The sequence below is a fragment of the Mesoplodon bidens genome (genome assembly GCF_964165515.1).
Source record: "Mesoplodon bidens genome assembly, chromosome: 9".
In the NCBI taxonomy this organism is placed as follows: domain Eukaryota; kingdom Metazoa; phylum Chordata; class Mammalia; order Artiodactyla; family Ziphiidae; genus Mesoplodon; species Mesoplodon bidens.
In genome coordinates, this window is record NC_138166.1 from 66,208,442 (window position 1) to 66,221,759 (window position 13,318).

The 13,318-nt window shown below is 41.9% G+C and overlaps 1 protein-coding gene across 9 annotated transcripts in view; it reads right to left on the reverse strand.

The window, feature by feature from the left end:
* Positions 1 to 13,318, reverse strand: part of ELMO1 (engulfment and cell motility 1) — an 813,276-nt gene that overhangs the window by 408,951 nt on the left and 391,007 nt on the right. For all 9 annotated transcript variants that reach the window (XM_081244556.1, XM_081244561.1, XM_081244557.1 and 6 more), the window contains one exon: positions 3,291 to 3,341. In XM_081244556.1, coding sequence (XP_081100682.1) covers positions 3,291 to 3,341 — 51 coding nt within the window. The remainder of the gene's footprint in view (positions 1 to 3,290; positions 3,342 to 13,318) is intronic.

The window sequence follows — 13,318 nt, forward strand, 5'->3', positions numbered from 1 at the left end:
TGCAATGGAAGAGGGGAGTCTTAACCACTAGACTGCCAGGGAAGTCCCATAGACATATGTATTTTAAGCTTGGGTGGATACAGCTAAATTGCCCTCCAAAGAGGCTATACCAATTTATACTCTTGACACCACAGCATCTTTGCCTCACACCTTGATTATCTAGGAGTGTAGATTTTCATCTCTTTTGAGAGAAAGATTGAGTTTTTTCTGTCATATGTATCTATATCTATATAGATCTATACAGCTATAGCTAAATAGCCATATATAGATCTATACAGATCCATCTATCTATATATATCTATAGATAGACTATATATAGAGATTTATAGATCAAGAGAGAGAAAGAAATCATTTTTGTTTATAGCTTTTGGCCATCTGTTTTGGGGGCAGTTAATTTATTCATAAGAGATCCTGCAAATTGAGAAATTAGCCCTCTATTTATCATTCAAGTTGCCAATTGTTTTCCTTAATTTGCTGTTTTTGACTTTGTTTCTGGAATACTTTCCAAACATGAAGGTTTTGTGGGGTTGTTTTTACTTTTTGGTAGTCAAATTTATCAATCTTTTTCTTTATGACTTCTGGGTTTTGTGTCCTACTTAGAGTAGCTTTCCACACTCCAAGATTACAAATATATTTACTGTGAAAACTTTTTAAAACAAAAATTTCAGGAAAGTGAAAACAATGGTCTGGGAATGCAAGCTTCTTCTAATAGGAACAATAGCCAAAATTTATGTAAAATATGCTTTATGCAACGTGTGACCTCAGGTTAGATTTCCATAGGTATTATTATCATGGCAGGTACAAGGGAACACTACTTAGCTGCACAACCTGAAGGTTTCCAAACCCTGAAATGCTCAGAAATTCACACACATTTGCACACATTCCCTGAGTATGTTCATGGCTAGATTTTCATGATACTGGAGAGATGGATAAGGACAGGACACCTAAAAAAGATACATGTTTAAGATGGTTACTAGAGAGATTGTCTAAAGATGTGCAATGCAGAGGAAGACCATAAGCCAAGTGTTGGACTTTTAAAAGAATAAAAATGTAGGTTGTTTTCTTCGATCTTCTCTTATTAATGCCCTATTTTGTTAGGAACAATCCAGAAAGGATGGTTCTATATAGAGGAGGACTGAAAATAAATCCATCAACAAAAATACCATCATTGATAGAGTGGAGGTGAGACTCAGCCCAGCTGCACATTGCCTAAAACAAGAGTGTGTGTATGCATGTGTGTACGAGTGTGGGCATGTGTGCGTCTTTTCTGGCTACAGGGAGAGTTCAGCTGAGGTAGATGAAAGGACTTGTAAAAGCTAGCACAACACTGCTTGCCAGTTTTCCTAGCAAATTTAATAGAGACAGCTATTTTTTTAACATATTTTTATTGTGTATATAAAAAGTGAAAGAGTTAGCATATGCTGACCCATATTTTTCAGTCAAACACAAAATAATTTTTTAAAAAGTCTACCAGCAACAAGTGAAGTGTACAGATCCAAACTATCTTGATTATAGCGTAATTCCCAATTCTATACCCTGTGGCTACAGTCAAACCATAAATGCTTACTTAAACTGCAGGTGCCTGGACCCTATTCCTAGATACCATTATTCAGCTTCTCTTTAAAGGCTCAGACATCAGCATTTTAAAAATTCTACCAATGATTCAGGTTTGGGGACCACTGTCCTCTGGAAAATGTAAACCAATCTCTTGTAGTGAATTCCATCGTATAATATTGCCTTGTGCACTGGCTTTCACATCTCTCCATTCACCGTGCTGGGTATATGAAGGGCACAAGCTCCATTGTCCCCAGTGATGCCAAGTCATGCCATGGTGTTAGTACTTGACTTTCCAGATGCTGACAAACTCCACCCTGCCAAACACCTAACATTCTTTCAAGGAGTAGCTTAGCGCTGCAGAAATGTTGTTCATGAACCCATGGCAAATAAAAAAGAGAACTGACTTCATTTAGTGAAGGCCTAGATTTTTTTAAAAAGCAGTGCCTTTCTAATTCTGAGAGGAAACAAAATGCAAGGTGTACTCTTTCTGCCCATCAAGCAGATGAATAATTTCAGCAGGATAAATAGGAACTACAAAACCCAAATGAAACCATGGTCTCTAAAGGTCAAATTAACATGAAATAATGCTGACTAAAGTAAGAAGATCAACGCTAAGGCAGACAAAAATGTCTCAGCTCATCATGTAGCCACTGAAAAATGAGTATGAATCATAATTCCCATTAAGTGGAAAAGAAGGTACCAAAAGACAGTTCAGCCAATGCCAGCAACATATTCTTATGGAGTCCATCACTGTGTTTAGGCTCAAAATGTTACTGGGTAAAATGTTCAGGAGTTTGTAAGCCTCTCTAATGTAATTTTCGACAAGAAGAATTTGTGGTGGTTACAGTACCCACAATTTAATTTTAGCCAGATGCTTTTCCCAATTTTTATATTTATTTTTAGCCTACCACATGGCTTCAGTGGAAACTGAAAATGAGAGCTAGACACAGTTTTCATCACATATTCAGAGTGAAAATAGAAACACTTGGTGTATTTTGTGCAGATTATTTTTTAGGAAAGAGATAAAATGCACTGTGAAAAATACGTAGTTTAAATATGCTAATGTTACTACCCAAAGTATCTATAAGCCAGCAAGAAAGATCAAGATAAGCAACACAGTCGGCTATAGTAATCTAAATATACTGTAGCATTTTGTTTAGCAGCTTTTATCTGGAAGACTTTGAAGTGTTTTGTTTTGTTTTTTCTAGAATCAGCTGTCGGTGAAACAGCGTTAAGTGGCAAACATTTCTTAAACTATATTTTTATGAATTGCCATAATAACTGACCAAAACTAGAAAATGCTTAAACTCTCTCTCTCTTTCACACACAGACACACCCTCTGACTTCAAAGGGAAGTAATGGGCTGTCTCTAGTTTTGTTTCCTTTGTTTGTTGTCTGAATTTGTTCAGATGGCCTTAGGTGGATCTGTGGACAGGTAGGTAAAACCGATCAGTACAGCTGAGTTATCCCATCTGTAATATGAGAATTGCTGAGATGACCCCAAAACTCAAACTTTAAGGTCAATTTACTTGCACATAACCTGGAACAAAAACTGCCCTTTCTGTAATGGGAAATAGAAGGAGGGGCATTCCTGCCAGTCCAGAATATGAGGACCGTCCAAAGATCTTTTGTTTCACACAGAAGTCACCGTGAAAAATTAACATCCCATAATCCCTTTAACAAACTGCAGATCAAAGACATTACTAGAAAGCTACAAACAAAGATCAACTTACTGGAGATGTGGTTAATCGAAGGATAGTGCCATTTTTTATTTCATTGCGATTCTGGAAAAGAAAAAAAAAACTTTGTAAATCTTCAAGTGGACGCTTGGGAAAGAAAAGAACAAAGGTAAATATAATCTAGCAGAGACTCTATATAATAAGCATTCATATGATTCAGTTTATTCTCACTTGAGTAATTTTTAGTTATTTCACAAAGAACTTTAAACTGGGTCCCAGATGTATTAACTTTATTTTTTTCCTTCAATTCTTTTTGTTTAATTTAATTTTTATTTTGGAGTATAGCTGATTTACAATGTTGTGTTAGTTTCAGGTGCACAGCAAAGTGATTCAGTTATACATATACATAAAACCATTCTTTTTCAGATTCTTTTCCCATATAGGTTATTACAGAATAGTGAGTAGAGTTCCCTGTGCTATACAGTAGGTCCTTGTTGATTATCTATTTTATATATAGTAGTGTGTATATGTTAATCCCATACTGTTAACTCATCCCTCCCCGCCACCCCCCCCCCCCGACCTTTCCCCTTTGGGAACCATAAGTTTGTTTTCAAAGTCCATGAGTCTATTTCTGTTCTGTTTCTTTATACCAAGTCATGGACAGCATTCAGTACAGAGGAAGTGAATATAAACCCAGAAAACAGGAATACGGGGCCCAAGGATAGCAATCAAAAAAAGCAATTTAAAAAGGTTTTTAAGGGAACATGACCCAGCAATACCATTCCCACATATACACACAAGAGAACCGAAACTATATGTCCACATAAAAACTTGTACACGAATGTTCATAGAAATGTTATTCATAATAGCCAAAAGTGTAAACAACCTGAATGTCCATCAGCAGATGACTAGATAAACAAAATGTGGTAAATCCATATAATGGAATATTATTAGGCCATAAAAAGAAATGAAGTATTGATACACACTACCACGTAGATGAATCTTGAAAACATCAAGTGAAAGAGTCTAGAGGCAAAGGCCACATATTTTATGATTCCATTTATCAAAAGAGGCAAATCCATAGAAACAGGAAGCAGATTAATGGCTTCCAAGGGCTGGCGGAGGAGGATTTGGGAGTGAGTGATAATGGATGCAGGGGTTTTGGGGGGGTGATTAAATGTTCTAAAATTGATTATGGTGATGATTTCAGAAATCTGTGAATATAGTAAAATCCAATGAATTGAACACTTTATAAGGTGAGTTTTTTGGTACGTGAATTATATCTCAATAAAGCTGTTCTTTTTTAAACGAAAGGTTAGAAAGGAACCTGGTTTCTTAACATTTGCTGGTCCCTACTGCATTTTGCCTTGAAGTTAAGAACAAACAGCATAAATGAGCAGATCCCAGATCAGTCCATCTCCACTTGGCAAGTGTATTTGAGGTGAGTGCCTTGAAACTTTCACTTAGCCTCTTTGGCATTGAAGGGAGAATTTCACTGGTAGTTTTCTTTTCTGCCACCAGAGTACGCACCATGCTCAGCTTTCAGGAGTTGGCCTTCTGGGAGTCACAATACCACATCCCTCACCCTGGAGCACTGAGGCCAGGAGGTTAATAAAGTGCTGTGGGCCCTTCTCCTGTACTGTTTCAGACAAGTCCCAAGCTAGAATTTGCTCAGGATGCAGCAGGCACGCTGAACTGGTGGGAAATTTCTCAGGATGAGATGCCAAAAACACAAAGAACACTCACTCTCTCCCTCAGCCAATTCTGACTACTTATTGGAAAATGAATTTTGTAAAAGAATTATCTGAAAGCGAACAGGCTTCAGGCCAATACTCTCTCCCAAAGAAAACCTAACCTGAGCGTTTTATACTGAGTTCAGGCCTGAAAACTCCATACTGCCAGATCCAAACCTTCCTCGGGCAATTTCAGCGCAATCTAGAGCATCCCCAGCCAGACACCCTGGGCCACCTCCTTGAGAGAGCAAGGTCCTCATTACCCAAAGTGTGCAGGCAAGGGCTGAATAGCCACCTGGCAGCCAGGCTCAGGTATGAGATGGTGAAATGAATTTCAGTCTTTAAAAAAAAAACAAACTCCTTTCAACTCTAAAATTCTATGCCTCTATGAGAATTGGAGAGGAAGACCACAAATAGTAATTATAGAATTAAGGAAGCCAAACACATAGCATACCTCTTTCCTGTCAGGTTCTAAATGAAAGAGAGTCAGAAGATGAAAGACTAAAATACCTCCTTTATTAGTGATTAGTGAACACAAGGCTGAGAGTGAGAACCAGCAGACAGATAACTAAACCCTCAGATTAACATACCCGTTGAGGTAAGACCAAAGGCAAGTTCCTTCCCAAGAGGAAAAGGGGGTCCAGTTTACTCTTCCCAAATAACGAATCAAGTAGGGAAAGAGGGTATGAAGAAACCAGGAGGGTTTAGCAATAATCTCTCCTCATGAAAATTAGGAGTGACGATGAAGCATTCCTAATAAAAGCAATAAACTAACATTTATTGAAAGGTACTGGGGTGAGGGTTTTTGGTTTTTGTTGGAATGCTTATTTAACCATCATAATAACTTGATGCTCATTTTAAAGATAAGAAACCAAAGCTACTAAGAGGATAAATTATTTGCCCAACATTATGGAGGGGGAAGGGCGGACTCACACTCATCAGGGTGGGGAACATATCTGACACCAGATGCTGTGCTCTCTCTGGAAAAGGTAAGAAGATCTAGATCTTGCATTTATCTTCAACGGGGAGAGCTCATCACCTGGTCAACATATATGAGAGCAAAGAAGTAAGAATGGTATAAACAAATGCTCTGCAGATGCCCAGGTGTTCCCTGGGATGCCCTGGGCACGGGGCACCAGGTGGGAGTACGGCCGGGGTGATCTCAAGCAGTTGACTTCCAGGCCCCCATGTGGGCTCCTACAACGTTGACTCCTGACTTTCTGGGACCCAAGTAGGAGTTCTTTGAAGAAAGGGTCTTGAGGATTGTTTAAAACAAAAGCAGTGTTAAAACCACTGACAGGCAGGGCTGGGTTCAAATGACCTCCGTCTCGCACCAGCTGTGTGTGCTCAGTGCGAGCTACTTAACCACTCTGATCTAAGTTTTCTCCTCCCTAATATGGGAAGAACAAGTCATTGCTTAGAGAATGTAGTAAGAACCAGACGTGACAGATGATCTGTGCCTGGCCTAAAACTGGTTCAAAAATGAGAGCGATCGGGACTATTACGCCGAGAGCAGCACGCCTCCCTTCCCAGTCGGCAGTCCACTTGCCCTCTGTCTCTTCCTTTTCCCTAAAAAGATGTTTCTTAATCAGCATTTTGTATTTTGGAATAAAAAAGATAAGTAGAAGAGCCGCTATTATATGCCTTAAAAACGTTAAGGTCCCGACAGAAAGGTAGATCAAACTGAAAGAAATAGGCAATGGTAGACATCTGCTTCAGAGACTATTCTATCAGGAAAATCACCTGGATTCCACCTCATCTGCCACAGACTGATGACACCCTTTGCTCTCCAAGGCTGTCTAACTTGTGATGTAGACAAAGGAAAAGGCTTGGACTTACTCTTAATTTCATAAGTTCCATCCAGACACTGCAGCATCACTTAAGAGTTGGATTTCCAGATAGGACAGTCTCAATTGGATCCACATGTCACTTCTTACCTGGGGAATCTGCTACAAGTGACACAGCTGCCCTTTGTGTCAGCTTGTTCAGGTGTAAAATAAGGAGAGCACCTGTCTCCTAAGGCTGTTCTGAGGATTAACTGAAATAATCCATTTAAAGTGCTTAGAACAGAGAATGGCAAACACCTTGCAAACACTCATGAAAAAAAGTTAGCTGTTTATCATTAGTGCAAAAATAACATCTAAAAAGCACAGTGCTGTGTATGCTTATTTGTTTTTAGCTAGTCTCTATATGTAATCCAATCAGTAAAAATAATAGTGCCATCTATGTTATCCTGAGTCTAAGACTTTAGGAAGTCAGCAGCACATATCCAGCAGAATAACAGTTAGCAACTGTACGCCTCTTCTATCAGCAGACCAGCATGGCTGAGGAGGGGGTTCTGGCACACAGCGGGCTCCGCATCAAAGGCTGGGGAGCTGCCACTCACTCTTTTATCATAGTCTCAGGCCTCTAGGTCTGTTTCAGAGGGGCCTTCTTTGATGCAGTCCTCCAAGCATTCAATAAGGGCTGTGTGTGTGTGTATGGGTGTGCGTGTGATTGTGCTTCCTTATCCTGTCCATTGGCTGCCGCCCTCTACCCGCTGACCATCACCTCTCGTTGACCCTGACCAATACACCTCTACCTGCCGAGGCGCTGCCACAGCTTGGCCTGGTACTGTTCTCCCTTAGTGAGGTGACTCATACACTGGCCAGCTTTGCTTCATCAACAGGTTATGCCACTGACCTTGGGGAGGCAGCTTTCAACAGGACCTATCCATCAGCATTCAACAGAGTCAAGGTCACCTCTCTCGGGGCCAGACAAGGAACACCGCTAAATGACATATAAAAGCACATGGGGAAGGAACAAAAAATAAAAGTGAACTCCCTCCCTTCAAATGGAGAGGGGGATTCTGCAGTAATGAAGAATGTATCCATCAACTCATAGAGCCAAGAAACTGTCCCATGCCCCTCTCTAGGAAATCAGTCTTTAATCTCCTATTCTCATGGGATCTTCATACCATTGGCTTTAGAATCACCATGAGTATTAAAATGCAGATTTCTGGGACTCCCCAGCTCGCCAAGCCCACACTCAGGGACCTGGGACTCTATATTTTCACTATGCTCCCAAGTAATTCTCATGTACAATAAAGTTTAGAATCATCCCAGTCTAATTCATAAGACTATGCATGACATTTAGAGTAAGTATTCTGAATTTCGAGGTAATAAACTGAGGCAAACAAGACTAATGCCACCTCCTCAAAACTGAGGAGCAGAAAGCAGCAGAAAGAACATTTCTGCGGGATAATGTCCTAACGGCACACAATGCACGGGAAGAATGAATGACAGGGGGCCCAGTGAAAGCCCGCTAAGGCCCCACTGTCCCATTTACTCCTAAGCCAGCAGTGGCAGACTGTACTAGCCCCTGACATTCACAGGCGTCTCGAGAGGATGTCTTTGTGTTTCTTCACAGAATCAGCTCAGTGACTCGGCCTCTGTGTGGACTGGATAATAAGATCCTGCAGAAAAACGTCGCTGTTGTCATATTTTTCCCTCTGAAATTTATCTCAGTCTGCCAACTTTCTATGTAGCCAGACAAATTAGGAATCATTCCCTGGTCAAAAATTCCGAATTCTACCCCTCTTCCCGCTATCGAGCAAGGAAAGCAGGAGGTCGGAGGGGGAGGAGGAGGGGAGGGGCGGGGGAGGGGGCACTTACAACCCCACAAGTCCAGGAAGCTCCAGGATCTTTTCTTTGGCTCCTTCTCCTCCTTGCTCTGTCTTTGTCTATCACTGTCTCTCTCTCCTGATGTGATGAGGCCCTTACTTTGGATGTATTACTAGGAAATAAGGCTGTTCTTCGCATCCATTGCTCAATCGTCACAAAGACTGATTTTGCACGTAGACCTGATCCTTTCCATCCTTTATGTGTCCATGTGCATGATCTTCAGATCTTTGGGCTGAAGGAAATAAGTGAGGACCGCATATGACATGCCGGTTGCTAGGTTACAGAGCAATGCCTCTAGACGGAGGACTACAGGTCTAACATTTGAGGAGGAGGATAGAAATACCCTAAAATAAATCCAAACCCGCAAAAGCCAGGAAAAAAAAGGCTGAGAGGTGAGGTGGGGAAAAAGGATAAGGAAGAAAGGGTGGCAAACTATTCTAAATGTACATTTTCCGTAACTAATATTTCAGCCTTCCCCCGGGGGTCCTTACCATCAGGGACCACGTTCCTCCCCCCACTCCTCAGCCCCATATGGCTTTAGCAGCTCATCATCACCCGTGGATTTGAAGGATCTTGATTTGACTTCTGTTCCACTCTTTCTTCAAGCCTCTAGCTAGGTTCTATTCTCAGTTATTGTGTTTCTTTAATCATTTTACTTTTCACAGCACCCATGTACCATTTACACAATTCCCCAAACCAAGAGAAGACAGACAAGACAGGTGTTAAGTAAGATTCTGTTAACTACTTATTTGTGCTGTGTAAACACAGACCGGAACGCTTTGCTCTCTTTCTACTTGTAATAAGACCTGGGTGGAAGGAGTGGAGCGAAGCGGGCAGACAGCCTGCAGGAGCCCAGGGGAGTCTATGGGGTGTGATGAGCCCAAGGGGAGGAACAGCCGAAGAATGCCTGTCCCCCTTGGCATTTTAATCAACTGCTTGTAGGAGAAAGAAAAAGAACGGTGCTTTTCCGGAGAAGGACATGCTTAGCTTAAAGCAACAGGCACTATTAGATGTTCACTGCTGCTTAAAAAGAGGCACCCTTTTAGAAAGTCAGGGAAGATGCTTGTTTCCTCAGCCACTTTCATATGGCAGGAGTGAGCACACACCTGCCTTTACCTGGTGTCCAGGCCCCAGGACCAAAAGCTCAGGGTAGAACCCAATCCATGCCTGTGTCCCTCTAACATCCTAGGATAAGAATTGACTGAGTCCAATCTGTTAAAAAGTAATAGGACTTCCCTGGCAGTCCAGTGGTTAAGACTCCACACTTCCACTGCCGGGGGCGTGGGTTCAATCCCTGGCTGGGGAACTAAGATCCCACATGCCATGTGGTGTGGTGCAAAAAAAAAAAAAAAAAAAAAAAAAAAAGTAATGGCAGGTCACTACTTAGATGGAATCCACCTTGAAGTCAGAGTAGCCAGTCCCTTGAGCACAGAAGGTGAGGTGGTTCATTTTGGCAATACAGATGGTGGGATAAGCACCAGCAAAGACACAGTATGAGTGTCAAAGGATGAGGACGTGTATTCATAGACTCTCTTTCACTACAGGTGCTGTGCTGGGAGAACAATAAGGTGGTGAGGACAACTGACCAGCAGGGGTCTGGGAACCTGGAAAGAGCAGTGAACTGGAAGGAAGGAAGCTCCAGGTTGAGCCTGGACCAACTGACTTCCCATGTGACCTTGGGCAAGTCCACTGGCTTTAGTTTCCTCATCAAAAGAATGGAAGCAAGGGGCCCGGCACCCAAGGTCAATTCTCTTCGCTTCTCTTTTATTCTCAATACAATAAACAAAGAGGAAACATTTAAGGCTTTTAAGCATTATGACCAAGGGGATGTTTCAGAGAAATAAATCTGTCAGCAGCAGTGAATTAGAATGGAAAGGGAGTAAGTTAACGAGATTGGGCAAGGTGGTGGAGGGTTCCAACAACACACAGCTGCCTCCATCACTGCAGGGCTTGGCACTCAACTAGGTTAGACCCCAGGCTCCAACCATAGGACTCCTGGCTCGGAGCACCTCCAGTCTCCAAGTTAACAATCCAATAGATAAACCCAAGAACCGAAAAGCTAGTAAGTAGTAAGTTCTATGACAAAAATATGTGCCTTTCCTCCCACACATAACTTTAAGGACAGTAAGTAGAGACACATTTTTCATGGGTTATTTTGTAACGTTAATAACAGCCTTAAAAATCAAAGTCAAATTTTATGAATTTTTCCTTTGGAAACATCAGAGAGGTGGACATTTTACAAAAGATGTCCACTGAAACATTGTTTATAACAGAGAAATACAACTAAAAGCAAGCTCAAGTGTTTCAGTTATTCATTTATTGTCTCTCAACCCTAAATCCAACATTCTTGGCCTCACTTTGTATATTGGAGATAGACCCTGCAAGCATTTCCCGTTTGCCATCGTAGGAGAATGTTAAGCTTCACCAAAAGAGAGCACTGGAGGGCTTCCCTGGTGGCACAGGGGTTGCGAGTCCGCCTGCCAATGCAGGGGACACGGGTTCGTGCCCCGGTCCAGGAAGATCCCACATGCCACGGAGCGGCTGGGCCCGTGAGCCATGTCCGCTAAGCCTGCGTGTCTGGAGGCTGTGCTCCACAACGGGAGAGGCCACAACAGTGAGAGGCCCGCATAACGCAAAAAAAAAAAAAAAAAAAGAGAGCACTGGAATGATCCTGCCTGGTCATAGAAAGGCAGTTCTCTTTTAAGCCACCATTTTAGTAGTAGTAGTCATAGTAGTAGTAGTAGTAAATGTAGAAGTCCACAGGTCTGATACACCCTCAGGCCCTACTCCTACCAGAAGCCACTTCCAAGCAGCTCTGCTTACTCAACCTTCCAGCAAGACACACTCCCATAGTTCAGCACAGGCCTGCATCCTTCATCACTGTGGTGATGCCTCTGTGGTAGCCATGTTCTCTTTGAAGAGCCCTGGGGAAGGGGGCTGTGCCCCCTGGGGGGTCTTTAGTTCTTAAATTGTCCTCTCCTCCTCAGACTAGAGGCCACAGCTACTTTGCCACAACTGCTCCTTCTGGGGACCCACCAGAGTCCTTTTCTACCCCTTTGCTCACAGTTAACAGATTCCACTAGTTACTGATTTTTAAATTAAATTTCCCCAGTTCAGAGATCAGCTCGGTGCTTTGTGGCCGCCTGGAGGGGTGGGATGGGGAGGGTGGGAGGGAGACGCAAAAGGGAGGGGATATGGGAACATATGTATATGTATAACTGATTAAATTTGAAAAAAAAATAAATAAATCTTTAAGAATAAAAAAAAAAAAAAAAATTTCCCCAGTTCAAATAATGATATTTGAACTGTATCCTGACTGAACCCTGACTGACATACCAAATCTTCCAAATGTCACTTAATATGAAGGAAAATTTAAATAAAAATGCTAAAGCAGGAAAATGATACATAATATAGCCATTAAAGTGTTGGTATGAAAGAGTGTTTAATAATATGAGAACATGTCACACTGTGTTGTGAAGTATGTGAAAGGAAAATAAAAATGGAATCCATATTGCGAAGAGAGCTCTCTAAAATGAAGCTGGGGGCCTTTAAGGAAGTGTGACCCATGCACATGTCAGACTGGATGGAATCTGACCTTTTGACCTGATGAAGGGATCCAGAACACCTGCCAGAAATTCAAGATACTTATCGGACCCTTATCCTAAAATAACTTGTGATGGTCTATCGACTTATTGGACCCCTATCCTAAAACAGCTTGTGGTTCCTTAAGGACAAATATTTTCTGATTCACGTCAGAGTCAACCACAGCTCTCACCCCAGGCAACTTTTAACAATCTGGTGGCTTTTTGTCTTTATAAGCCCCTGACTCTTTCTCTTCCAGAACGCTCTTTCAGGGTTATCCCAACCTGTGTCTTCCGAATTGCAATTCTTAAGACCCCAAATAAACTCTTTTCTTATTTGCAGCCTCCTGCATTGTTTTTAGTTAGCAAGTGAAAAATGTAGGTTGCAAAACAGTATTGCAGTATGAGTTCAAATTGATGAAATATGTGTGTATATACTGATAAATTGCTGGTGCCCAGGTAGATAATCAGGTGAACAATGCTCTTCACTTGCAACATGTGAAAAAAGAAAAGAAATTAAGAAAAATGCCTGATACTGTACTTGCCCAACCCAGCTAATGAACATTGGCTACGTTTCTAGGGGAGAAAGCAACCTCCCTGGTTTTGGACAGAAGGACTTGCACAAGCTGGGGTGAACCACGGTGACCAGGCCTTGCCCTACAGTCCCATTTTTCTATTCATTTGAGATAGAGACTTGATTGCCAGGCCCTCCTGCTATCAATTTTAACCTACCCCTCAATCAAATGACATGTGCAAATGTTTAAACCTGGGTTGCGATGGGCAAATTAGAGCCTGTGGTCTTAGAAATCCACAAAATGCTGGAGAAGAGAGATGCACTTACAGGAAAGAAGCTCATGCTTGCAAAAAAGAAAGATTTTAAAGGGCCATTCCAGTGGCATTGGCAGGGATCCCTAAGGTTGCTGCTACAGCTGGGAAAATACCAACTCCATGGTCTATTCTAGGCAAAGCTGATGCAAACAACAAACTAAGGAGTGAGAACGAGACATAAACCTTTAGAGCAGAGGGAGCTATGGAGTAAAGTGGGATGGAAACACAAGAGAAGGAAGAGTGACCGAGTTTGCTGGCTGCTTGCTGTCTGGCTTCAA